General features: G+C 41.5%; 1 protein-coding gene across 1 annotated transcript in view; it reads right to left on the bottom strand.

Moving 5' to 3' along the window:
- rbfox1 (RNA binding fox-1 homolog 1) overlaps window positions 1-24,665 on the bottom strand; it is a 64,383-nt gene that overhangs the window by 17,020 nt on the left and 22,698 nt on the right. Inside the window, exons 6-9 of the mRNA XM_041063284.1 lie at window positions 24,171-24,231; window positions 23,059-23,112; window positions 15,671-15,803; window positions 307-346 (exon numbers count right to left, since the gene is read on the bottom strand). Coding sequence (XP_040919218.1) covers window positions 307-346; window positions 15,671-15,803; window positions 23,059-23,112; window positions 24,171-24,231 — 288 coding nt within the window. The remainder of the gene's footprint in view (window positions 1-306; window positions 347-15,670; window positions 15,804-23,058; window positions 23,113-24,170; window positions 24,232-24,665) is intronic.

Here is a 24,665-nt window from a genome sequence, read left to right as displayed (position 1 = left end):
CCTCTGTATTTGGATGTTGCGTATGTGTTTCTAGATTTACACCTTCTGCGCCTGTAAGAACAGCTTTATTTGCCTCATATTTGTACCTGTATTTGTACCCATTTGATGTTTGTGTCCTACGGTGTCTTTGATGGAGCCAATCTGAACTGCAGGCTGTGACATGAGCAGCTATGTGCTCCCCCAGCTGAAAGGTGAAGACATGTATGTGTGTGGAAGGTCTGCAGGCTTGCATGTGTGTAGCAACAGGGCAGAGACCACGGAGATGGCGGTGTAGCATGCAATGTCATACCAGTAAATAATACTTACATAAATATCTGCACCATAAAATCCATCCTGGTATACAACACTGCAGAGGATGCAAACACAAACAAACAGACAAACACACAATAAAACAAAAACATCCATATTAGTGCATTTTGACATGCAGGCACTGGGCTAGCTACTAACCAACCCCCATCTCCGCAATCCAATAAACAACCAAAATAAAACAAACAAACAAAAAACATGAGGGGCAGAGGCAAAAGCGGAATACAGCAGGCACCCTCCTCTGCCCTCTGGCTAAGGAGGCTGGGAGGGTCCAAAAATATTATCTCACAATGTTTATAAGTCTTTTAAAGCTGGAAGCCCAATCAACAGAATCAGATTTATATTGATTTTTCTTTCAATCAAAAATAGAAAATCAACTAGTGCTCAATGGAATTTCTGGCAAGATGCAAAACAGTGGAACGAATTAGGAAAAAAAAAATTCCTTGCCCTATTTTGATTTATATTTTGACATCATATTTTTTATTTGAAAAACTAGAAAAATATTACTTGACACATTTTTCGCTCTTTTGTTATTTTATTTCATTGATATAGAGTATTTAGTGTATGTGCTTGAAAGTGTGCAATTTACATATCATAAAAGTATTTTGACGATTGAGAATGCAGAAAATACATATGGAGCACTGGCCTTTCTTAATGCAGAGAGTGCAAAGTTTGACCGTGTATTATTGGGAGTTTGAACTTGGCAAGTTGAGTTATGAGGTCCAAAAAGACAGAAAGACTCAGTACACTTAATTGCACCTTGGACTTGATGTTTTTGTTTTGTTAACATTAACGTGTACCATGAAGAGAGAAGTGGGTCTTCTGTTGTGTCAAGACTCTGGGACATCTGGACACACTCAGAGGCAGCTAACCTGGATGATTAGCAACATGTGGTTATTTAAGCACCATGTGTGGCCTCTCTAATTCCATGGAGAGGCCACATGGGACATGGGGAGTGAACAAGTTCACAAGTATATTCATAATATATATTATGCAGAGAAAATGCCAAGCCCAGTAGGCCATACTTGTTTGGGATAAGGATGCCAATGAAGGATGGTCATGATCAGAGCACCATGGATAGTCAGGACCAGGCTTCCTGGATGGCCAGGGCACATATAAAATTTTCTCCCAAATGTCCATTCAGTTTCACTGGGCAGCTGCAGCAGGCAAAACAGCCAAGAGTAGTAGTTTGGAATGATGAAAGGTGGATGGAGCTTCAAGGGCTTCATACCTTGGGTGCAGTTGTCAGGAAAGGGTTAGCAATGCACCGCTCCTGCAGCTACAGGCACAGTCCCTTCTACTACCCAGTCCTCCGTCTTGGTAGGACCATAGACTGTTTTTTTTTTTTTTCAACTTTATTTCATAAATTGTGCATTAACATGAACAGAACATATATGCCATGGGTACAATATAAACTAACAGTTCAGATAAAATTCAGTTCCTTTAGGATGTTAAAAGTCCTTGTTGCCTTTTGGTTCTCCATGTTTTCCAGAATGAGTCCATATTTAGTCAGTTCAACAGTGAATTGTACAAAGGAGGGTTTGGATCCAGACCATTTGGATTTATGAATATGATATTTCCCAAGAATTACAAGAATCTGTATAGCATGGTTCAAATTTTTCTTTAGCTTATAATCAACAAAATATAACAACACATCAAATACATTAATAAGTACATTTGTATTTAATTTTTGGTTTATATATAATTGCATATTGGTCCAAAAATTAAGTGAATGTGTGCAATGGAAAAATAAATGAAATATAGTTTCCTTGTTTAGCTTGCAAAAATCACAATTATAATCTATATCCAATTTAAATCTTTCTAAAACATCTTTGACAGGATAAATTCGATGTATAATCTTAAAACATACTTCCTTCATTTTATTATTAATGCAATACTTATTGAGAATTCCACAAGCTTTTTCCCAGTGTAAATCATCCATCATAGAAGACCAAAAGAATTTTGCTGCGGAAGGTACATAAACGTAGTTTCTTATAAGTCTGTTACTACACTGTTTAGAATTAATGTCTACATTTTCAATAAAAATTTGAGTTGAGTATGTAACATTAATATCTGTGATAATACATGTTCTAAAACACTGACGGACTCCAGAGGGAATAGCATCAAAAATAATAGCGTATTCCTTCGGTGTAATTGGTATCCTGAACTTATCCAGAAACTCAGAGTATGATAGCAACAAACCATTTCTATTTATAAGTTGACCGATCAGCAAAATTCCATTGTCAAACCATAACCGATTAAACAATGATTTATTTTTGTACAGTATATCTTTGTTGTTCCATATAAAGTACTTGTGGGGACTAAAATTATGTTTGTATACCAATGACCAAGCTAAAAGAGCCTGTCTATGAAATGTAGCTAATTTAATGGGGATTTTGTCCAAGCAAAAATTACATTTTAACAGAAAATTAATTCCTCCAACTGATTTAAATAAGTAATTAGGAAAAGCATTCCAGATGCTATTGGGATTTTTTAAAAGCTGTATAATCCATTTAATTTTGAAGGTGTTGTTTAATACATTAAAATCTAGAACCTCAAGACCACCTTGATCTCTGTTCCCTCTGATAACCTCCTTTTTAAGGTAGTGGGCCTTTTTCCTCCAAATATAGTTGTACAGTATCTTATCTAATTCTTTAATAACTTGTGTTGGGACACATAGTGAAAGTGAGACATAGACTGATCTTGATATACCCTCAGCTTTAGATAGCAAGACCCTGTCATATATAGAGATATTTCTCATCAACCATGAATTTAATTTCTGCTTTGTTTTTTCAATAATGGGATTAAAATTAAGTTTGTGTCTTTGCTCCATATTTTTACAGATAACAACACCTAGATATGTAACTTTTTCTTTAACTGGGATCCCGTGACAAACTGATAGATTGCTAGTTTTAATTGGAAACAAAACAGATTTGTCCAAATTCATTCTTAAACCTGAAACATAAGTAAATTCATTAATATATGTTATGGCTTTGGAAATATGATTTTTGTCCCTCAGAAAGATTGCTGTATCATCTGCCAATTGACAAATTTTGAACTCTTTACCCACTGCATTTATTCCTAGAAAGGGAGATTTCTTAACATGAGAAGCCATTATTTGGGTAACTAACAGAAATAAGAAAGGAGATACTGGACACCCTTGTCTAATACCACGTAGTATATTGAATCTTTCTGATGTACCGTGTCTTAATTTTACTGAGCTGCTACAATTGTTATATAATGTCTGAATAGCTTTTTGAAAATATTCTCCAAACCCAAAAAAAGAAATGGCTTTAAACATGAAATTATGCTCAATTGTATCAAAGGCTTTGTAAAAATCAATAAATAAAATAAAACTTTCATCAGGTATTAGGTTATTATAATCTATCATATCCAGTATCAGGCGAATATTGTTACTGATATGTCTCTTCTGCATAAAACCAGATTGTTCTTCATCTATTATTTGATGTAAACCTTGTTTTAGACTTTTAGCAAAAATTAATGCAAATAATTTAGCATCATTATTAAGCAAACTGATAGGTCTCCAATTTTCTATGTGTGCTTTGTCTTTGTTTGGTTTTAGGATTAATGTAATTACGCCTTGTTTCAATGTACTTGGAAATTCACCTTTTTGGATCGATTCCTTAAACATGTTCAATAAGAAAGGACCAAGTTTGGCAGAAAAGGTTTTATAAAATTCACCAGTCAAGCCATCATTTCCCGGGGATTTGTTTTCTTTGAGACAATTTATACATTCAAGTATTTCAGATAAAGATATCTGTCTATCACAAGAGTCTTTGAATTCATCATTTATTTTATTAGTATGTGGTGATATGTTTTTTAAGAAGGGTTCAATAGGAGAACTGATCGGGATTGAAGAGTATAATTTTTGATAAAACCGTGCAACATGCTGAGAAATTAATTTAGAGTCATCTGTTAATGTTCCATTGATCATCAACCTGCTCACCGTTATATATTCAGCATTTCTTTTTTCTAAACTAAAAAAATATTTTGTGTTTTTCTCTCCATGCTCAAGCCATTTACGCCGTGATCTAATAAAGGCACCTCGAGTTTTTTCCTCATAAATGTTATCTAACTGATTTTGTAGTATATTCATGTTTAATATATCTTGATTGGTTAAGTTTCCATTTGTTTCCATTTGTAATTTTACAATTTCTTTGATAATCTTATCTTCCTCCTCTCTTTTTAATTTTGCCAACTGTTTTCCCTTTCTAATAGCGGTTGTACGAATTTCATATTTCATTAGCTCCCAAAAGTGTCCATAAGAACCTGAATCATGGGCCTGGCTTCAGTACTTGTCAATAATACCATCCAATTCTAATTTAAGATCTTCACTTTTCAGTAAGGAGTTGTTGAGTTTCCAATAACCAGTGTTATATGTGTACATACAGTTTGTTTTAGGGACAAGTTTAATAAAGATAGCTTTATGATCTGTTAATACAGCTGGTTCTATTACAACATCTGTGACCAGATCACTAAGGTCATTAGAGATAAGCCAAAAGTCAATGCGTGACTGTAAGGAGAAGTTCTTATTGTTCCAAGTATACACATTTCTCTGAGGATTTTTCTTTCTCCAGATGTCTGTAAGCCCCATTCGTAAACATGAATGGTTGAGAGTACAGTCTATATTTGTGTTCTTTGGTGGCCATCTGTCTATACTTTCATCAAGAGCCGTGTTAAAATCTCCTCCCCAAATTATTTTAGCTAAGGGATAGACAGAGTATAGCTGATTAATTTTTGATTCAATATCTTGAAACAGTATATTGTTGGAATGCTTGTTGGTGGCATAAATATTAATCAAAATAAACTGGCTATGGTCAAGATCTACCACTAAGATAATATATCTTCCTGACAAGTCTTTAACACTGTGTAATATCTGTCCTTTAAACCTATCTTTTAAGATGGCGACCCCTGCTGATCGATTACTGTCATTAGAGAACCATATTTCATTACCCGACTGATTTTTCCAAAAGCATTCATCTGCTGAACCTGCATGTGTTTCTTGAATAAAATAAAAGTCTGCACTTTTTCCTTTACAATATAGAAAGATTGCTTTTCTTTTAAGTAGATTCCTTAAACCCCTGGCATTAACAGAACAAACAGAAAGAGACATTAAAGAACAAAGAGGAAAATTGATAGATTGTGGTTTGTAGAGATAAAGATTAACCTTACCGTAAAGGCTTTAAGAAACTCGCAAAGTTTATGTTTAACAATTACATTTGCACAGCATCTTTAACGGAGTGCATAACTTGTGTAACCTAAATTTTACTATGTAATACCTGCAATTAAGATGTTTCATCGAAGGTAAATATGGTGTTCAGGACATTTCTTGTCAATTCATGTTTTTCAGTTATTTTTGAACAGGATGAACCTCTTTACCATCAATAAATGCTCTTGCACCACTGAAGAATGCAGGTTTTCCTTCCTTTCTTGCCTTCTCCACTGCTGGCCATAGAAGGCTTCTTGCTGCTTTGTCACTGGCGGTGAGATCCTCCTTGAAGTGGTATCCATGACTTTTCAGAAAGTCATTTTGTTTAGCGTGTTTCCATGTAAGATCTCTTGCTGCTCTCGATATAAATCTTATGATGATCGGCCGTGGATTCATATTTCTTCCTTCTCCTGTTTTCAGACGACCAAGACGGTGAGCGACGTCCACTGCTGCAATCACCTCATTCCTCTGCGTTTCTGGGATCACTGCTCTGCAAATTTCTCTGACTTTAACTTTTATGTTCTCCACTGAGCTTTCAGCTACTCCATGTAGGCGTAGACACCATCTTCGGCTGTATCTTTCCTGCTCATTGATCCTTGTTTCCAAATCTTCCACCTTCTTTTTTAGCTCCATATTTTCTGTTTTCATCATATCATTGTCTTTCTTCAGGTCCACAACTTCATTGTGGATTGAGTTAAGAGCTTCGCTTATGTTTTCAATTTCGGCTGAGTTTTTCATGACCATCTTTTCGAGCTGATCTGCCCTTTCATTGATTTTGCCAGACAGGATCTGTATGATGTTATTTTGCACCTCACCCAGAGTTGGTTCTTTTGTGGCGGGAGAGCAGGTGTTTGATGGAGAATTTTTCACTTTCTTGGCACTTTGGTTCTTACTGGGAGTGTTGGGATACGAATCACATTCACCTCCAGTTGTCGCTTTGCATGCGTACGAATGAGTTTCACTGAGTCTTCTCTTTTCTTTTATGAGGTCTAACTCCATTCCTTCCACAACAGCAGTCACGTCGTGTGTAGACATCTTAGCTAGTAGTATAGATGAAGATTTGTTAGCAGTTGAAAACTTTAAATCTTGGCCAGTGATAATCCGTTGTTTTAGAATATACAAGAGTTTATCTGGATATCATTTACCTATGTTTTGCAGTGCAAAAGATGAATAAAGCGCGAAATTTTTGCGAGTTTCTTTCTGCCCGTCCTCAGCTGTACAAAAACACGTCTGCCTACAGCGCCATCTTGGCCCGCTCCAGGACCATAGACTGTGTAAGACATGGACGTAGCACCCGTGATGTCACCCATTGGTTTCGGGGAGTCGGTTTTGTGACCAAACCATGGGCGTTTGAGCTGCGCCATCTTGGATTTTAGTGGGAGTGTACTTTCCATATTTGACAAAGAGGCGGTTACTCTACGGGTCAGCCGGCTGAGAACCCGGCCACTTAGCTCGGAGCAACTGAGCTAGCCTAAGGCTAATTAGCTAATCAGCTAGGCTAACAAGCTAAGCGGCAGCTACACGCAGCTACATCCACCACATGACAGTCCCAGAGTCCGACCCGACTAGCTCGACCCCGTACGACCGCAACACAGAGTATACAACAGAGATCATAATGTTGCTGCTGTGTTTTAAACATGACTGTTTCAGATAAAGAGGTTTTAGATGGAGCTGCAGGGTTTGGTGGAGTTGTGGGGGGAAATTTATTTCTAGTCTGTTATTTAACTGTGAAACAATAATTATTATTTCATATTGATAAAATATATTAAAAAGTTAAAAACATTATTATTATTATTGTTGTTGTTGTTGTTATTGTCATTATTATTAATGATAACGATCAAAATAATGATGATAACAATATATTAAAATGTTTAATATTTAATATTTACCGGTTTTCACCGCTGCCTCCACCCACTATCCACTTATAGCACACAAACAACAGCAGCCACTTATTGACAGAGCTGCTGTGTCCATGCAATGTCGGACTTTTTAAACAGAAAAATGAGACGAAATAAAATTGTAGCCTAGTATTCCCGCAATAAACAGACTCTGAGAGCACGGAACACACCGCAGCAGCGTTTCTAACATTATCTGCTCCGGTCCTCTATCTGTATCAGCAGCGACCATAAATCGGCAATTAAGTCATAAGCCAGCGGCCAAATATGCCGGTACATGCTAATTAGTGCAAACATCCAGGTAAAATAGTAAGAAGACTGCAACACAGGCTCCTTAGACGGTCCGTTAGTACAGTCTACACTACAACAAGCCATACTGTCACAAAAACCTATCCTAACATTGGCAAACAAACATGGACACTGCATCCCCTGTCAACCGCTGGAGGTAGCCAGAGGCCTCTGGATGTAGCCGCCTAGCCCAGCCGATGCTTTAGCAAAGAGCTAACTGCCTGTGCCTGTCTATGGGCTGTCACTCAACGTAACCACGCCCTAATTTATTAAGCCTAAATAACACTAAAACGGTTGTGGTACATAAAAATCCCCCTCCCCCACAGTGTTCACGGAGGTGGAAACTATCAATAGAGACCAAAAACAAGGTACCAGGCTGTAAATATGTTTTTTTAGGCTGTAAAGTTGGCTATTTTAACATGGGGGTCAATGGAGAATTGCTCACTTCTGGAGCCAGCCCCCAGCGGCAGCCGAGGAACTGCAGCTTTTTGAACGCGGAAGTGATCCTCACTGCTGAATCTGTTGTGCCCCGTATGGAATGCTTTGGATGGCTGTGAGATTGATGTCCAGGGGTTTGACAAAGAGGGCAAAGACCTCCCCCTGATCTCTAATAATCAATAACTTCTCAAATGTAAAAGTGCCCCAGAGAGAGAAATGTTTTACTCATTAAAATATGCTCTGCAGGACAGCTACATGCACATTTTGGCTTACTGATACTATAGCATGTCATGTCATGTCAGACATCTGTACAGACATGAACATTTTATGAATACACACAAACCAAACTTGGTTTCCTAGCTTGATCACAGGATTTATTTAGAGTCGACTCATTGCTACTTGAGACGGACAGTTTTAATAAAAATACATCACGGTCCACATTAATAATTCACCATCTGACTGCCACCAGGGCAATTAAGTGGTGCAGGAGCATTAATGAAAGTACAATCTATAGCACATATCTCTTTGTCAAGACCATGCTCCAGTGTTTTCCCAAACTCCGGTCTTCCTTATCTGATGTGATGGTTCAGCTACTGCTGGGGACACTCATAGTGACAGTGTGGTCAGTTCGTGGTGGTACTATTCATACTTTTAGCAGAAAAACATTGGAAAAAAGGAGCAACCAAGCATTTGCTTTTATCTGTGCTGGATGGAGGGTTATTTCCATTTCAGAAATTGACGTACAATCTAAACTACCACGTTTTCAAACCATGGCCTCTAATGAATGAAGGTGAAATCTGAAATAAATTGTAAGGTGAAGGAAACTGCCAAAGCAATGCTCAAAATGGCTCTAAAAATATGTACTGAATTAATTATATATAGAATTATATATAGAAATAAATAGAAATAAAATTTGCTCAAGCAAATTGCTGAACAAATGCAGAAAGTGACTGAAAAAACAGCTAAAATGTAAAAGCTAAACTCAGAAGCTGAGAGCTGGAAGAAATTTGCTGAATAAACAGCATTGCTTTGAAATCTCAGGAGCTGGGAGCTGAAACATGTTGCAGGATAGGCTGAAAGGGAAATGATATCCTGCCAAAGCAGAAAGTAGAAATAAAATTCTTTAAAACTGTGAAAGAAGCAATTCTTTGTATTAATATCAGGCAGATGAACTGAATCCTGAAACAGCTGAGGGTTTGAATTTCTTAACAGTTAAAATGGAAAGAAATATGTCTCAGTTGTCTGTGTGTTTGTGTGCATGTATAGTAGAAACTGCCAAAGTTGTCTAACATGGAGCCTCTGAGTAAGCTCTTCTTAAGTAGTTCGGACTATTATTTTTGCGGTGAATCTGCAATGCAAGGTGGAGATTTGTGTGTCTGTTAATGTCCGTGTGTAAGAGATTCAAACTGCCTAAGGTTTCTTCAGCCAGATAAAATCAGGTAAAAACCGTTTATTTTGACTGAGTAGTGGGGTGGCTATACACAGCTGAGGAACATTTAGTCCTTAACAGCCTCTCTGGTCTCAGTGCTGTTTACAAATGCAACCAGACACACGCACAACTGAGACCTATTTCTTTCTATTTTTCACGTCACAGTATCCAAACTTTCGGTTGTGTCAGGATCAGGGCTGGACTGGGACAAAAAAACGGCCCTGACATTTTTGGCTTAGACTGGCCCCTAATTAGTGGTGCACATCGGACTAATTTATGTATGTGTTCCCCGAAGCAATGTATTTTACTATTGTTACGTCTTGGCCTAGGGGAAACCATGGCGCAACATTTAAAGGAAAAATCCCAGCTCCCCAAAACCACCAGCAAACTCGCAGCAGATTATTACAATTTATTAAGTGATAAATAGAAAACCTAAAAAACCAAATTAAAATTAAAAATATTTGGAACTACTTGGAAAAACTGCGCAACTATCTAAACCATCAAAACATTTAGTATCTTTAGGTTACATTTTTTGATAATAATCAGAAAAATCTCATACTAACTGCAGTGATACTGTAGAAAAAAAACTCACACGGAACGAAAACAAAACACAATTTAAGGCAACTGCTGCGACAGAAAATAAGAACATTATTCATTGCTGACCATTCTAATGTAATTCTACACGATTCACGTAGGTCACCTGTTTTGGCTTCAAAACGGCGAATTTCGCCGAAAGGTGAGCGATTTTCATGCCTGTCCATCACCTAAAAGTCCCGGTATTATCCATAACATTACTACCTGCTTACCTGCTGTGCCTGTGCTACACTTCCCTGGTCACTCTGTCCCTCGGGTTCCCTGTCAACAGTGTCTGGCTGCTCCTCTACCTGTTCCCCTTCAACCTGGGATGCAGAGGACGTGGAGGCTACAGTAGCCCCTCCAGAGAATATGTCTGTTATTTTAACACATTTTGCAGTGTCTATAGCGAGATTTTTTAATCTTTTAGCCCGCAACTTCTCCGCTCCTCCTTTCTTCTGCTTCTCCATGTTTCCACGCTCAACACTATGAAACTGGCGGGGATCAGTGCAGAGAAAAGGGTGGGGCCGCTCTCGTAAGCTACTACAAAAAAACAAAAACAGCATCGGCCCCTGGGACTGTCGACTCACCGGGAAAATGCCCGGTATGCCCGATTACCAGTCCAGGCTTGGTCAGGATACACTTCATCTGTCTGATATTAATATGAAGAATTTCTTCTGCGCAAGTTTAAGGCATTTTATTTCTACTTCCAGCTTTGGCCTTTCAACTGTTTCTGCAGCCATTTTCGGCATTGCTTAAGCAATTTATTTCAGCTTTCAGCTTCCAAGTTTTGCTTCAGCACTTCAGCTGTTTTTTCAGTCATATTCAGCACTGCTTTAACTATTACTTTCAGGTTTCAGCATTCATACTGCATTTTCTTTGAGAATTGCAAGCCTTTAAGTAATTCAAAGAGTATAATAAAGGGGAGTTTTTAATTTGAAGTGTTTCACTGAAAAAAAATAATACTAGACTACCATTATTTTAATACCATTGGCGTGGATGGATGGGTCGACAAATATCAGACTTTTAAACAGAGACAGCTTTGTCTCCCATTTCCTTGTGTATCATGTCTTGTTTTACTTCCTCTCTGTGTTTTGTTTCCCGCCTGTCTGATTGTCTGCCCCGCCCTAATTGGTGTCACCTGTTTCCCTTTGTCCTGTGTATTTAAGCCTTGTGGTTTCCCTGTGTTTTTGTCAGTTCTTTCTTGTCTCATGCCCTTGTCTCTTGTCACATGTCTTTCGCCCGGGCTCGTATCTCACGTCAGGTTGTGCATCATCATTGTTCCCCTGAGCATTATCATTGTTCAGGTTATGTATTATTTGTTACTTTGTTTCTTGTTTGGTTTTTTCACTCCTCGGGTTGTTCAGTCTTTTTCCTCACTAGAGTGATTTTGTGTTCACGTTTTGTATTTTTGTTTCCTGCCTTATTCCCCGTTTGGGTGATCCTTTATTTTGCTACTTTGTTAGAATAAAATTATTATTATTATTATTTTTTTTTAATTTATATTATTTTTGACTACGTCTGAGGGGTCGTGCATTTGGATCCTAGTCCTTGCCTCAAGCCCTGACAGAACGAACTGACCAGAATGGACCCAGCAGACCCCATCTCCGAGATGGACTTGAAGCTCAAGTTTTTGTCCATGTCCCAAGATTATTTGGAAATGAAAGCTACTTGCGAAGAACTTTCTGAAACCCCCGTCTTCTAAGGCTGCTTGAGCTTATGCAGCCGAGAAAAAACTACTGGTGGGAGTGGAATTTTGGTCGGGAAGTGATCCGCGACCTAGTGATGGAAAAACAATGGATTGTGCATGTGTTTCCAGAGGTCGCCATATTGTTGGGACTGTCTCCGTCTGATCCGGCTCTGGTCGACACCCACGGTTTTAAAAGCAAACTGGTCAAGCACCTGGGAGTAATATAATTCCCCAACCAATTAGCTAGCCTCTGGCCAACTAACCTCCAGCCAGTCTCCCCTGTCCCTGCATCAGGGATCCTGGCCATGTCTCCAGTTGGTGGTCCAGCTGACACCTGCTTCACGTCTCCTACCAGCTGTCCGGCCGACACCTGCCCCTCGTCTCCAGTCGGCGGCCCGACTGACACCTGCTTCACGTCTCCGGGTCGGTCCGGCCGACACCAGCGCCTTGCCTCCAGTCAGCAGTCTGGCCGACACCTGCTCTTCGCTTCCTGTCAGCAGTCCGGTCGACACCAGCTCATCGTTTCCAGTCAGTGGCCGTCCGGCCAACACTTGCCCCACGTCTCCAGTTGGCGGTCTGGCTGACACCTGCTTCTCGTCTCCTGCCAGCGGTGCTGTCGGCAGCCCGGCCAACTTCTGCTCCACGTTTCCAGACGGCGGCCCGGCCGACACCACCTCCACGTTCCCTACCGGTGGTCCAGCCAACACCACCTCCACATTCCCTACCCGCGGTCCAGCCAACACCAGCTCCACGTGTCCAGTTGGCGGCCCGGTCGACACCTGCTCCACGTGTCCAGTCGGCGGCCCGGTCGACACCTGCTCCACATGTCCAGTCAGCGGCCCGGTCGACACCAAGTCAAGTTTTTGTCCATGTCCCAAGATTATTTGGAAATGAAAGCTACTTGCGAAGAACTTTCTGAAACCCCCGTCTTCTAAGGCTGCTTGAGCTTATGCAGCCGAGAAAAAACTACTGGTGGGAGTGGAATTTTGGTCGGGAAGTGATCCGCGACCTAGTGATGGAAAAACAATGGATTGTGCATGTGTTTCCAGAGGTCGCCATATTGTTGGGACTGTCTCCGTCTGATCCGGCTCTGGTCGACACCCACGGTTTTAAAAGCAAACTGGTCAAGCACCTGGGAGTAATATAATTCCCCAACCAATTAGCTAGCCTCTGGCCAACTAACCTCCAGCCAGTCTCCCCTGTCCCTGCATCAGGGATCCTGGCCATGTCTCCAGTTGGTGGTCCAGCTGACACCTGCTTCACGTCTCCTACCAGCTGTCCGGCCGACACCTGCCCCTCGTCTCCAGTCGGCGGCCCGACTGACACCTGCTTCACGTCTCCGGGTCGGTCCGGCCGACACCAGCGCCTTGCCTCCAGTCAGCAGTCTGGCCGACACCTGCTCTTCGCTTCCTGTCAGCAGTCCGGTCGACACCAGCTCATCGTTTCCAGTCAGTGGCCGTCCGGCCAACACTTGCCCCACGTCTCCAGTTGGCGGTCTGGCTGACACCTGCTTCTCGTCTCCTGCCAGCGGTGCTGTCGGCAGCCCGGCCAACTTCTGCTCCACGTTTCCAGACGGCGGCCCGGCCGACACCACCTCCACGTTCCCTACCGGTGGTCCAGCCAACACCACCTCCACATTCCCTACCCGCGGTCCAGCCAACACCAGCTCCACGTGTCCAGTTGGCGGCCCGGTCGACACCTGCTCCACGTGTCCAGTCGGCGGCCCGGTCGACACCTGCTCCACATGTCCAGTCAGCGGCCCGGTCGACACCTGCTCCACGTCTGCAGTCAGCGGTCCGGCCGACACTAGCTCCATGTGTCCAGTCGGCAGTCCGGCCGACACCTGCTCCACGTCTGCAGTCAGCAGTCCGGCCAACACCTGCTGCTAGACTCCAGCTGGTGGTCCGGCCGACACCTGCCCCCCAGCCAGCTGCCTCCTCATCTCCGGAGGGGACTCGTCTTCACCCCCGTCGCCCTCCAGCTTCGCCTCCAGTGATGGCTCGCCTTTGCCGCCGCTGTCCAGCTGCTTCACAGCTGCTTCACCTGTCCAGTCAGTCTCCCAAGTGCCTTCGCCTGTCTGTCCAGCCTTCTGGTCGACCTCCCAAGCACCTTCGTCTGTCTGGTCATTCTCCCAAGTGCCATTGCCTGTCTGTCCAGCCTCCTGGTCAGCCTCCCCAGTGTCTTCACCAGTCTGTCTGGCCTCTGAGTCATCCACCTGAGGTCACCTCACCTGCCCTGGCTCAACTTCCAGGCCGCTCACCTGAGGTCTCCTGTTCTGCCCTGGCTCAACCTCCAGGCCGTGCCCTGAGGTCTTCTGTCCTGCCCTGGTTTGGCACCCAGGCCAACCGCCTGAGGTCTCCGGTCTTGCCCGGGTTGGCATCCAGGCTGTCCGCCTGAGGTCTTCTGCCTCTCCCACCAGCCCTCTGAAATGCACAACCCCTCAGACTATGTCTGAGGGGTTGTACATTTGGGTCCTAGTCCTTGCCTCAAGCCCTGACAAAAAGCATCAGTTATATATTCTTATATTCAACTTCAACTGTAAATTTTAACACTTTTTCTGTGGCATATCTCCTCCACCACTGGGGCATTAATGCAGGAAATGCTCCTATGGATCATCAGAGGGTAGGGACAAAAGACTGATATGGTCATTAAGACTGGATGATTTGTTGGAAGTGACGGTATGCGTATATATTGACAACTACATTCTTTATTATTATTTTGTCAATCTTATAAGATGAGTTTAATACATACAGTGCCTTTGCATTTACGCCCCTTTTGTAAAAAAAAAAAAGCAACTGCAAGATTTATTTATAATTTTTAAATGCAATGTTTTTATGTATTGTTTGAACTGAAATCTAGCTATCCTTTACATGGGGTTGCATATACTGTTTTTTCTTTGGACCAATAAAACACAAAGCCCATGTGGATACTCGGAGAAAATTGTTGAAATTTGTAACATATTAAATAAACCAAATGTTAAAATAAAATCTTACTTCAGGCTAGGGAGCTATCATTTCATATTCATTTTGATCTTGTCTTGATTTATCAGTCTTTGTGTTGTATACCAAGGAGAAAAATAGGATGCTCATTGGTCAGTTTGAGCTATAGTTGGTAATTACTGGCAGCAAGTAAATTTCCATCCAGCTATTTAAGGTTAAGCTTCAGCTGAGGCAGAAAAAAGGCTGCGTCGATAAAAAACTAATTATGAGAAAGTGTGATGGAAACAGACTTTGTGAAACACGTGACTTAACTGAAGCTTCAACGCCACTGAAGAGAGGAAAAAATTTATTTCCATTTTCCATGTGGAAAACATGATGGAATAGAAAAATGGCAGAACAGGTCTGACTGCCCAGAATACACAGCTCTCCTTGGCTTTTGTCTAGAACATTCGCCCTTTAGTCAGAACTGCTGCTGGTTTGTTTGTTTGTTTATTAGTTTTGTTTTGTTTTTTTGCCTTTGTTTTTGGGTGGGGGCGGGGGTGGGGGGTTACTGGGTAAAATCCAAAAGTGGAAACAAAGTTGAGGACCTCCCATTCCTCCGTGAAGACAGCCTAGCTCAATGACACCACAGTACAAGCCCAATTTGACAGTCATTTCCCATGAGTCCGTGCAAAGGCATATGTCCTGGAGCATGCCTGTTGGTTGATTCAGCATTCTGTGGAACTGGGGGATTGTGCTATCATTGTGAGGTGAGACTGGCATGCATCGCTCCACTGACTCTGTCTGAGTACAGAGACTTTGCCATTCAATAAGAGAAAAAGAGAACGAGAAGACTGAAGAGGAAGATATGACAACAGGACAAGAGTGAGAAAGGATGCTCACCCTCCGTAAGCTGGGATGTGGGGAGGCGGAGCAGCCGCTCTGAATGTGTTGTATACAGTCCGTCCTCGACCCCGTAGGTGGGCTCCTCTGTAAGCTGCTGCTGCACTGGCTGCTGGGTAGGGAAAACCTGGTACTGGAGACAGAGAACAGAAAATAATGCACACCCTCTGTGATGTCACAAAACCCCCGAAAAGAACGCACAATTTCTGTTTAAGGCAAGGCAGGTTATTTAAGTAGTGTTCAGTGAAAGGTACAGCTGTCCTCCTTCAGATGACATTAACATTTGAATCCTGGAGAGAATGTGTAAAGTATATTTCTATTTCCAGTTGTGGAAAAGAAAGTGCAGAGAAAGAAAGAATAAAGAGAGAGTGGCAGTGGAGGAGAGCTATTGCAGTGGTATTGTTATTAACTTATCATTAATCTTAATGGGGGCCAACTGACACAAAGCTTAATTTGAGAGCTGGGGTGAGTGAAGGTTGAGAAGGAGATCGAGGTGCCATTTCCAACCCTAATTATACATCTCTTCCAAAAGGAGATCTAATAAAATGCTAATAGAAACAGTGAATCATTCATTGACCTGATGAAAAATGGAAGGTTTGAGCCAAAGGATAAGAGTTTCTCAAAGAGAGACAAGGACAGAAGTGAGGCTGGTAATTGTTCCTATTCATCTTTTGTCACCTTGATTTTAGGGCAGAGTGGCCTGGTGACCCTTCAAGTCACACTGATGACTCTTTCCAATACTACTCCACTGTAATGTTGATATAGCCTACATGAAAAATGTGCTCGGTATATACAGATAGATAGATAGATAGATAGATAGATACCATCATGGATTCACCATGGATTCATGCTGTCAACTCCTAATTCTGACCCTACCATCTACAGCCTCAGATCTGTTCTTGGCTGACAGGACTGGAACCTGACGTGGTCTCTGCTGTTGTAGTCCATCCTCCTCAATGTGTTGCATTGACTGCATTCTTTGATGCACAGTTGAATAGAAAAGAAAAGAATGGTTACTGCAGCCTTTCTGTCAATTTCAACTAGAAAATTAAAGGAAAGAATCTCATGATAGGGCTGTTTTAAAACTACAGTCTTAAAGTGGTATAACACTGGATCTGTATGAAAAATATGTTCCTTCTCTTTATACTACAGCTGTTACTTTACCACGGAAGGAAAAGCAGTCACTCCAGTGTTTTACTTAGGTTCAAGTCAAATGTTTTAAAATAATTGTCTTTTGTCACATATTATACAATAAAATATTTTCCCCATATTTTCCCCATACGGCCCAATGAACAGGAAATTTACGTTTCAAAAAAGCCCCGACGGCACCATTAATAAAGGTAAAGTGATGTACGTTCTGTGTAAGAAGGAGTTTGCTTACCACCGAAGCAGCTCAAGGTTAGCCTACCACATCAATGCAAAGCACCCAGTCGCGAGTGCAGTCACAGCTAAGGTTAGCAGCGAAGACATTAGCAATTTAGCGAGCCGTAGCAAGTAAAATAAACTTGAGATTTTGGTGGAGGATTCGCCCAACTGTGTTGCTACAACAGGAGATCACTGAACCACAGCTATTTGGGGGTGACCGGACACTTTATTGATGGTGAGTGGAACATCAACTCATTTGCACTGACCACCATGAAAACAGAAACCAGGCATTTTGCTGATAAATGTGCCGAACAGTTTATGTGTACTGTGTACCGGCAAAGTGCCGCAAGATTGTTGGCCATTTCAGACAAAGCCCTGCAAGTACCACAGAACTTAACCAGCAACAAGTAGCACTTGGAAAAAAGAGCGAGCAACTTATATAAGATGTACCGACCAGGTGGAATTCGACACTCGCAATGGTGACACGCCTCCTACGCAACCGAGAGGCTGTCCAGGCTATGTTGGACCTACAGAACAACCACAGATTGGTCATGTCAACCAAAGCTGAGTGGGGGAAACTGCAGATGCTGGTGGTCCTGCTTGAACCATGCAGGTAAGCTCAAATAAACACTTGTCCATTTTAATGAAATAAACTACAGTCACGTGTAATCTAAAAATGAATGAACATTAGGTAGTTACTTTTAAAGACAATTATTGGAAATTGAAAATCAGTTTCACTAAATATTCAGCAAATTTGCAAACTTATCCACCTCTGCAGGTATGTGACTGAGCTGCTGGGTGGTGAGGCCTATGTCTCTTACTCTGTAGTGCTGCCTGCTTTTCGCCATCTGGACTGTGTCATGGACATCACTGATGATGATCCAGCCTACGTGGTGAAATTCAAGAATGCCTTCCAGAAGGGCCTGGCAGCATGGCAAGCTGATGCCAACGAGACATGGTTCAAGGTGGCCACAGCACTGGATCCACGTTTCAAATCCACCCGTCCATTTATCCATTCATTCATTCAGATGTGGACCAGTCTGGAGAACATGCAGAGCCCAGAAGAGCAGCTACTCTCCAGCCCTCCACAGAGGATGTTGGACCAGCTCAGAAGAAGAGGAGGAGCACTCTCCTGCTGGGGTCCGACTCAGAAGATGGAATGGAGTCTGGAGAGCTTCAGCGCTACAGAGCAGAGCCCAGCATCAGTATTGATGACTGTCCCCTGCAGTGGTGGTATGCTCACTCAGGAGCCTATTAAAAGCTGTCAGTCCTAGCACGCAAGTACCTGGCCTCCCCGGCAACCTCCATACCCTGTGAGAGACTGTTTAGCCTCGCAGGCCACATAGTGCAAAAGAAAAGGGCAGCCTTGCTCCCAGAAAATGTGACCAAGCTGGTCTGTCTCAGTGACTGGCTGAAGAAGGAGAAATAAGAGGCACGAGGTCAGCATAGCTGTTATGTCCTCTGTAGCCTACTAGAAGTGATTGCTTGATGTTATTTCAGCACTTTGTGATGAACTATGTTATTTTTGATGTGCTAACTTACAGCACTGTGATTGATGGGTCTGTTTTATTTATTTTTTATTATCTGAGGCAGAGGAAAAGCAACAAGTTTAGTGTTGTATTACTCAGAAAACTGTTGTTACTGTTTTTTCTTATGTTAACTTATGGCACCTCATAAGGACGTGATGTTTTATTTTATTTGTATTTCCTAATTATTTAGAGTTTGACAAAATAACACAGCAGAATGTAAATGGATGCATCTGTTCAAATGTGTTTAAAAACAATAAATGACTTTATAAAGTCATTTTTTTGTTTTATATCAATCTTTAGATCCACCACAATAATGTAATAATGAATTTAAATGAAAAATACCTCAAGTTGAGGGCTTTTCTCAGCAATTTTTAGGTGAGATTTAAAAAGAGATTAATTAGATCAATTAATTACAGATCATAATTAATTAATCTCTTAATTTTTTTAATCTCTTGACAGCACTATCTAAACTCAAAACCCATCTGTTCAGAGTAGCTTACTCCCTATGACCACAACTGCATTGTCTATCGTCTATTTTAAATTGCATTGTCTTTTATTGTTGTTTTATTGTGTCTGTTTTTATAATGTAAGGTGACCTTGAGTGTCAAGAAAGGCACTTATAAATAAAATGCATTATTATTATTATTATTATTATTATTATTATTATTATTATTATTATTAACACAATACGGTTATATAATGTCTAGTCTACCTAAATTTCTGAAGTTCTAAAAATGTGTGCATCTCACTGTCACTTTGTATCACAGAGTAAATGAAGGAATACACCAACCATGCATAACATTATGACCAGCCCTGACCTGTTGAGGCATGGACTCAACTAGACCCCTGAAGGTGTGCTGCACCAAGATGTTCAGTTCAGTTCAGCCTAGGACTCCTCCGCAAGACTGCTACAAGACCAGACTTGCCTGCCGCATCCCACCCAGAGAGGATGCCCGAAAGCAGTGTGAGAGAAAGCAGAAGTGAGGAAAACGCGGAGGCATCCAGGCTAAGCTAGCCGCTAGCCCAAGTCTTCGTGGAAGGAAATAAGACTCGGGGCAGGGGAGTGTGTATTTACATCAGCGACGCTTGGTGCCAAGATGCTGCTGTCGTTCACAAACACTGTTCTCCTCCGGCGGAGTTTAGTATCATTAAGTGCCGACCTTTTTATCTACCGAGGGAGATTACGGCCATCTTACTTGTCGCTGTTTACATCCCTCCCTGCGCTACCAGCGATAGGAGCGAGGCACTCAACGAACTCTACCAGGTCATCAGTGAACAACATCACCTCCACATCATCACCACATGAACAACACCATGTAGATTTAAAGGTTTTATTGCTCAAACTATATCAACACGTAGATTTTCCAAAAATGGGAGACAACAAACTGGATTTAGTGTACACAAACTGCAAAGAAGCATACAAGGCCTCCCCCCTCCCCCACTTAGGACTCTCAGACCACAGTACCATCATGCTGAGACCGGCATACAGACCTAGGGTGAGAGCCATCAGACCAACTAAAAAGTAGGTACGTGTGTGGCCAGAGGGGGCCTGCTATGCTCTGAAAGACTGTTTCAACACCACAGAGTGGGACATCTTCAAACATGCAGCCTTATAATGACCACACAGACATAGAGGAGTATACAGAGACTGTTACTGCATACATCACAAAATGCATAGATGATGTCACTCACATGACAACCATCACTGTTCATGCCAACCAGAAACATGGCTGACAGGAGAGGTTTACAGGCTCCTGACTTCAACGACTTCTTTGGCCGCTTTGAAACACAAAACAACACACCGGCACAGAACGGGGATGAGGAGGCTGTATGTCTGTCTCCAGCCAGCGTTAAGGGGTCACTCTACAAGATCAACACGCGTAAGGCAGCTGGAACAAGACAACATACCTGGTCGCGTCCTAAAGGACTGTGCTGATGAGCTCAAGGATGTCCTGATGAACATCTTAAACATCTCCCTGAGCCAGGCTGTTGTCCCAACGTGTTTCAAAGCCACCACAATAATGCCAATTCCAAAAAATTCCCACCCATCCAGCTACAATGACTATAGACCCATGGCCCTAACCCCCATCAGTGCTTTGAGAACTTGGTCATGCAGAACAACAAAGCCATCCTCCCTCCCTACCACGACCCATTCCAGTTCGCTTACAGGACAAACAGGTTCACAGAAAACTCAATCTCTGCTGCTCTCCACCCAGCCCTCACCCACCTGGACTCCAAAAATTCATATGTGAGGATGCTATTCCTAGACTTCAGTTCAGCATTCAACACAATCATACCCCAGCAGCTAACACAGAAACTAAGACACTTGGGACTCAAAACCTCTCTTGGGAATTTGGAGGCCAAGTCAACACCTCAGACTTGTTGTTGTGCTCCTCAAACCATTCCTGCTGCTTTGTGGCACAGCGCATTATCCTGCTGAAAGAGGCCACAGCCATCAGGGAATACCGTTTCCATGAAAGGGTGTACATGGTCTACAACAATGTTTAGGTAGGTGGTATGTGTCAAAGTAACAACCACATGGATGGCAGGGCCCAAGATTTCCAAGCAGAACATTGCCCAAAACATCACACTGCCTCCACCGGCTAGCTTTCTACATCCTGGTCTTATCTGTTACCAATTGAAGTGAAGCACATGCACCCGGCCATCCACGTGATGTAAAAGAAAATGTGATTCATCAGACCAGGCTACCTTCTTCCATTGCTCTGTGCTCTAGTTCTGATGCTCATGTGCCCATTGTTGGCGCCCATTGCCCCATTGGTGCATCAGCATGGGCACCCTGACTGGTCTGCGGCTATGCAGCCCCATATGCAACAAACTGCGATGCACTGTGTATCCTGACAGCTTTCCATAAGAACCAGCATTAACTTCTTCATCAGCGAGCTGCAATTTTGGAGATGCTCTGACCCAGTCGTCTAGCCATCACAGTTTGGCCCTTGTCAAACTCGCTCAAATCCTTACGCTTGCCCATTTTCCTGCTTCTAACACGTCAACTTTGAGGACAAAACTGTACACCTGCAGCCTAATATATCCCATCCACTAACAGGTGCCATGATGAAGAGATAATCAGTGTTATTCACTTCACCTGTCATTGGTCATAATGTTATGCCTGATTGGTGTATAAACACTGTGTTCAGCCATTGCTTTGATAAATCCAGCTTAACTAGCTGTGTGTCTTGCCTGGTTACAGGCAGGGGCTGTGTAACAGCAAAGAGGACAGCCTTCTGTCCTCTGACTTTTTTTTTTCAATTCAGTTAAATTCAATTCAATATTTTGGTAATCATTCACTTTAAATGTTCACATAACCAATGATACAGATGTCACAGTATGCATTCACATTAATTTTATCACATGATGTCACGACCATCACTCTACAGAAGTTGTGATGTAGTCTTGTTGTTTGCCAACTCAACAGCAGGCACGAAGCGAAGATTTAGCTGTTTTTTTGTTGTTGTTGTTCAGTGTTTTACTGTGGCCAGATTTCTCTACTAAACTAACCTGGAAATGCTAATGTGGATGCAAATTGTTTATAAATGAAAACACAATTTAACTAACTTAATGTAAACTTGGTCTTAATCTGCTCTTCTATCAAGACATCTGAACCAATTAACCACAGGAGCAGGAATCCTGGCATCTATCCTGAATAGCTGTATTAGCCTATTAATAGCAAGATAGCACAAAATACCAATGCAGAAAAAGCTTGACAAGCATGTACACTCTTTGTACATGTGTACATACACACAAAACACACACTACACACACACACACTTCCGCACGCCCCAATAGCATTTTGGGTACTTGAAAGGTGAGACAAAGGTAAATCAATATAAAGTCATTTTGTAATTAAAAGAACGTGGGGGTGAATTAGGCAAACGACTGTCTGGAGAAATTGAAAATATTGATTTTAATTTACAAAATATATTTCATAACTTGCAGTTACTTGCAGAACTATCGTCCTTGCAGAAATGGACAATTAGATTTTCTTCTCTCTTGTCCTTTACGTTCCTTCACTCCTCCTCTCCTTTGCCACACTCTTTTATCTGTCTTTGTTCCTCTTATCACAAAATACAGGTATTTTTCACCTTAATGGGCATGGTTAATGACAGGGTGGGGGCTGGGTGGTGGTTAAAGGCTGGAGGAGGTGAATGCAGGGATGGCCAAGATTGCAGATAGACTGCTGCATTGAGGCATTGCAGAATTTATGTTTGTTTTGCAGGAGATATGACAGTCTGTTGTTACATTTGTTTGATTCAGCATAGTTCTCAGGCTATAAACAGACTGTGCCTGTTTGCATGTTGCTTTGAATGAAAGCTGAGGAGGAAGAGGTGACAAAGGTTAAAACAAAAGGGGGGAGGGTGTTGAGGAGAAGGACAAAATGAAGATGTTGAAAAAAGTGAAGAACAAAACAAAGAATGAGGAGGAGGAAGATAACAACAAAGGAGATGGTGACAGATGGAGAAGGGCATGTCCTCTTACCTGCATAGAATTCTGGGCTGTAGACAGCGCTGACCACTGGATTTAACTTCCAGCCTGAAACAAGACAGACAGCAAGACAAAGAAACAGATAATGAGGAAGACAAAGACACAGAACAGGCCACAGTGTTTCACTGTGGTTATTTATATTTGTAGACAATATAAATTGTATGTATTGTCTCTATTATCTTTGTTAGTGTTTATTTTGTCTATATTATAGACAATATAAAGAAGAACATTTATTTGATTTTAATAAAATAATATTATTATTATTAATTATAAAATGAAATAGTTTTGTGATGCCCTGCTATGCACAATCCCACATAATTTCTGACCAGAGGAGACCAGAGGGCTAGATAACTGAGAACTGAATTTAAGCCACACCAGGCAGATGATGTAAATACTTTTTAAGTCACTGGCAAATGGGCAGCAACAGAGAGCTTTGGATACACTACAGAGATATTTTGGACACATTCATATCCACCCTTTTCTGCACCAAACTGAAAACTTCTCAGTTTGTGGTCAGTAATTATTAGTAATTCTTATAAATGCCTTCATTCCAAATATAAAATGCATGTTTGCTTAAAAGAAGAGGAAGTAACTGTGAAGAAAGACTGTTGTCAGCAAAACATATACATCCTCTCACACTAAAAAGTAAGCCAAATGTTTGTGGACAAGTAACTGAAAATGTGACAGTACCTGCTTGCTAACTAACCAGTTGAGATTAGTTACCACAAACATTTTCAAATGGGACAAAACCATACTGACATGATCAGTGAAACATGGAAAATTTATGTTTTATAAATATATCAATCATTTTACCTTATCCATGCACCTTGGAAGTTGGTGTCATACCAGAATTCCCTAGCCTGAAGGTTCAGTCACTTAAGGGGGGGTGAGTATTCATTTAGACATGTATTTTGTAATCTAGACTTAATCAGTATAGATCACTTTGTAGAGATCTTTAAGATTAAAGTGTCTTTTTCTGTTGATCAGTGTCAAAGCAGCAACATTAAATCCACTTTGAATGCACTTTCAATGCTGTGAAATAATAAAGCATAGAATCCTCTGAGGGGGTTGAATACTTTTTATAGGCACTGTAAACTCTGACTTACCATTTGCATATGGGTTGACAGTCTTCTTATTTGTCATTACTCGGGCTGTTGCATTGTTGACCTACAGCAGGTAAAGAGAGAGCTCCATAAGTTATGATATGCATATGTCAGTGAGAGTGCTGTACTTGTTAGAGTAAATCTGCATGCAAAGTTTCCCAATGTTGTAAACAAAGAAAGCAGTACACTGTGTCATGGCAAACACCCATGTCACTTATGTGTTCTCAAAATTGCATTCATAAACACTTAAAAACACATCCAAAACAAATCAGTTTCCTTTCTCATTTGCATATTTTCTATTATATGACGTTTTCCAGCATGCTCTCCCCAGTTCTAGTGACATTTCAATAACATACAGACAAAAGTAAAGAAACAACAGATGCACTTGGCAAAATTATGTTTTGTCAATGTACAAATGCATGCAGTGGTGAGGAACAGGAGGAAGTAAAAACAGAAAATGTCAGTGGGGTAAGGGGAGAGGAGAATATGTTGGGAGCA

Source organism: Toxotes jaculatrix, chromosome 18 (assembly GCF_017976425.1).
Source record: "Toxotes jaculatrix isolate fToxJac2 chromosome 18, fToxJac2.pri, whole genome shotgun sequence".
Classification (NCBI taxonomy): domain Eukaryota; kingdom Metazoa; phylum Chordata; class Actinopteri; family Toxotidae; genus Toxotes; species Toxotes jaculatrix.
This window is presented reverse-complemented; position numbering and strand designations above follow the sequence as displayed.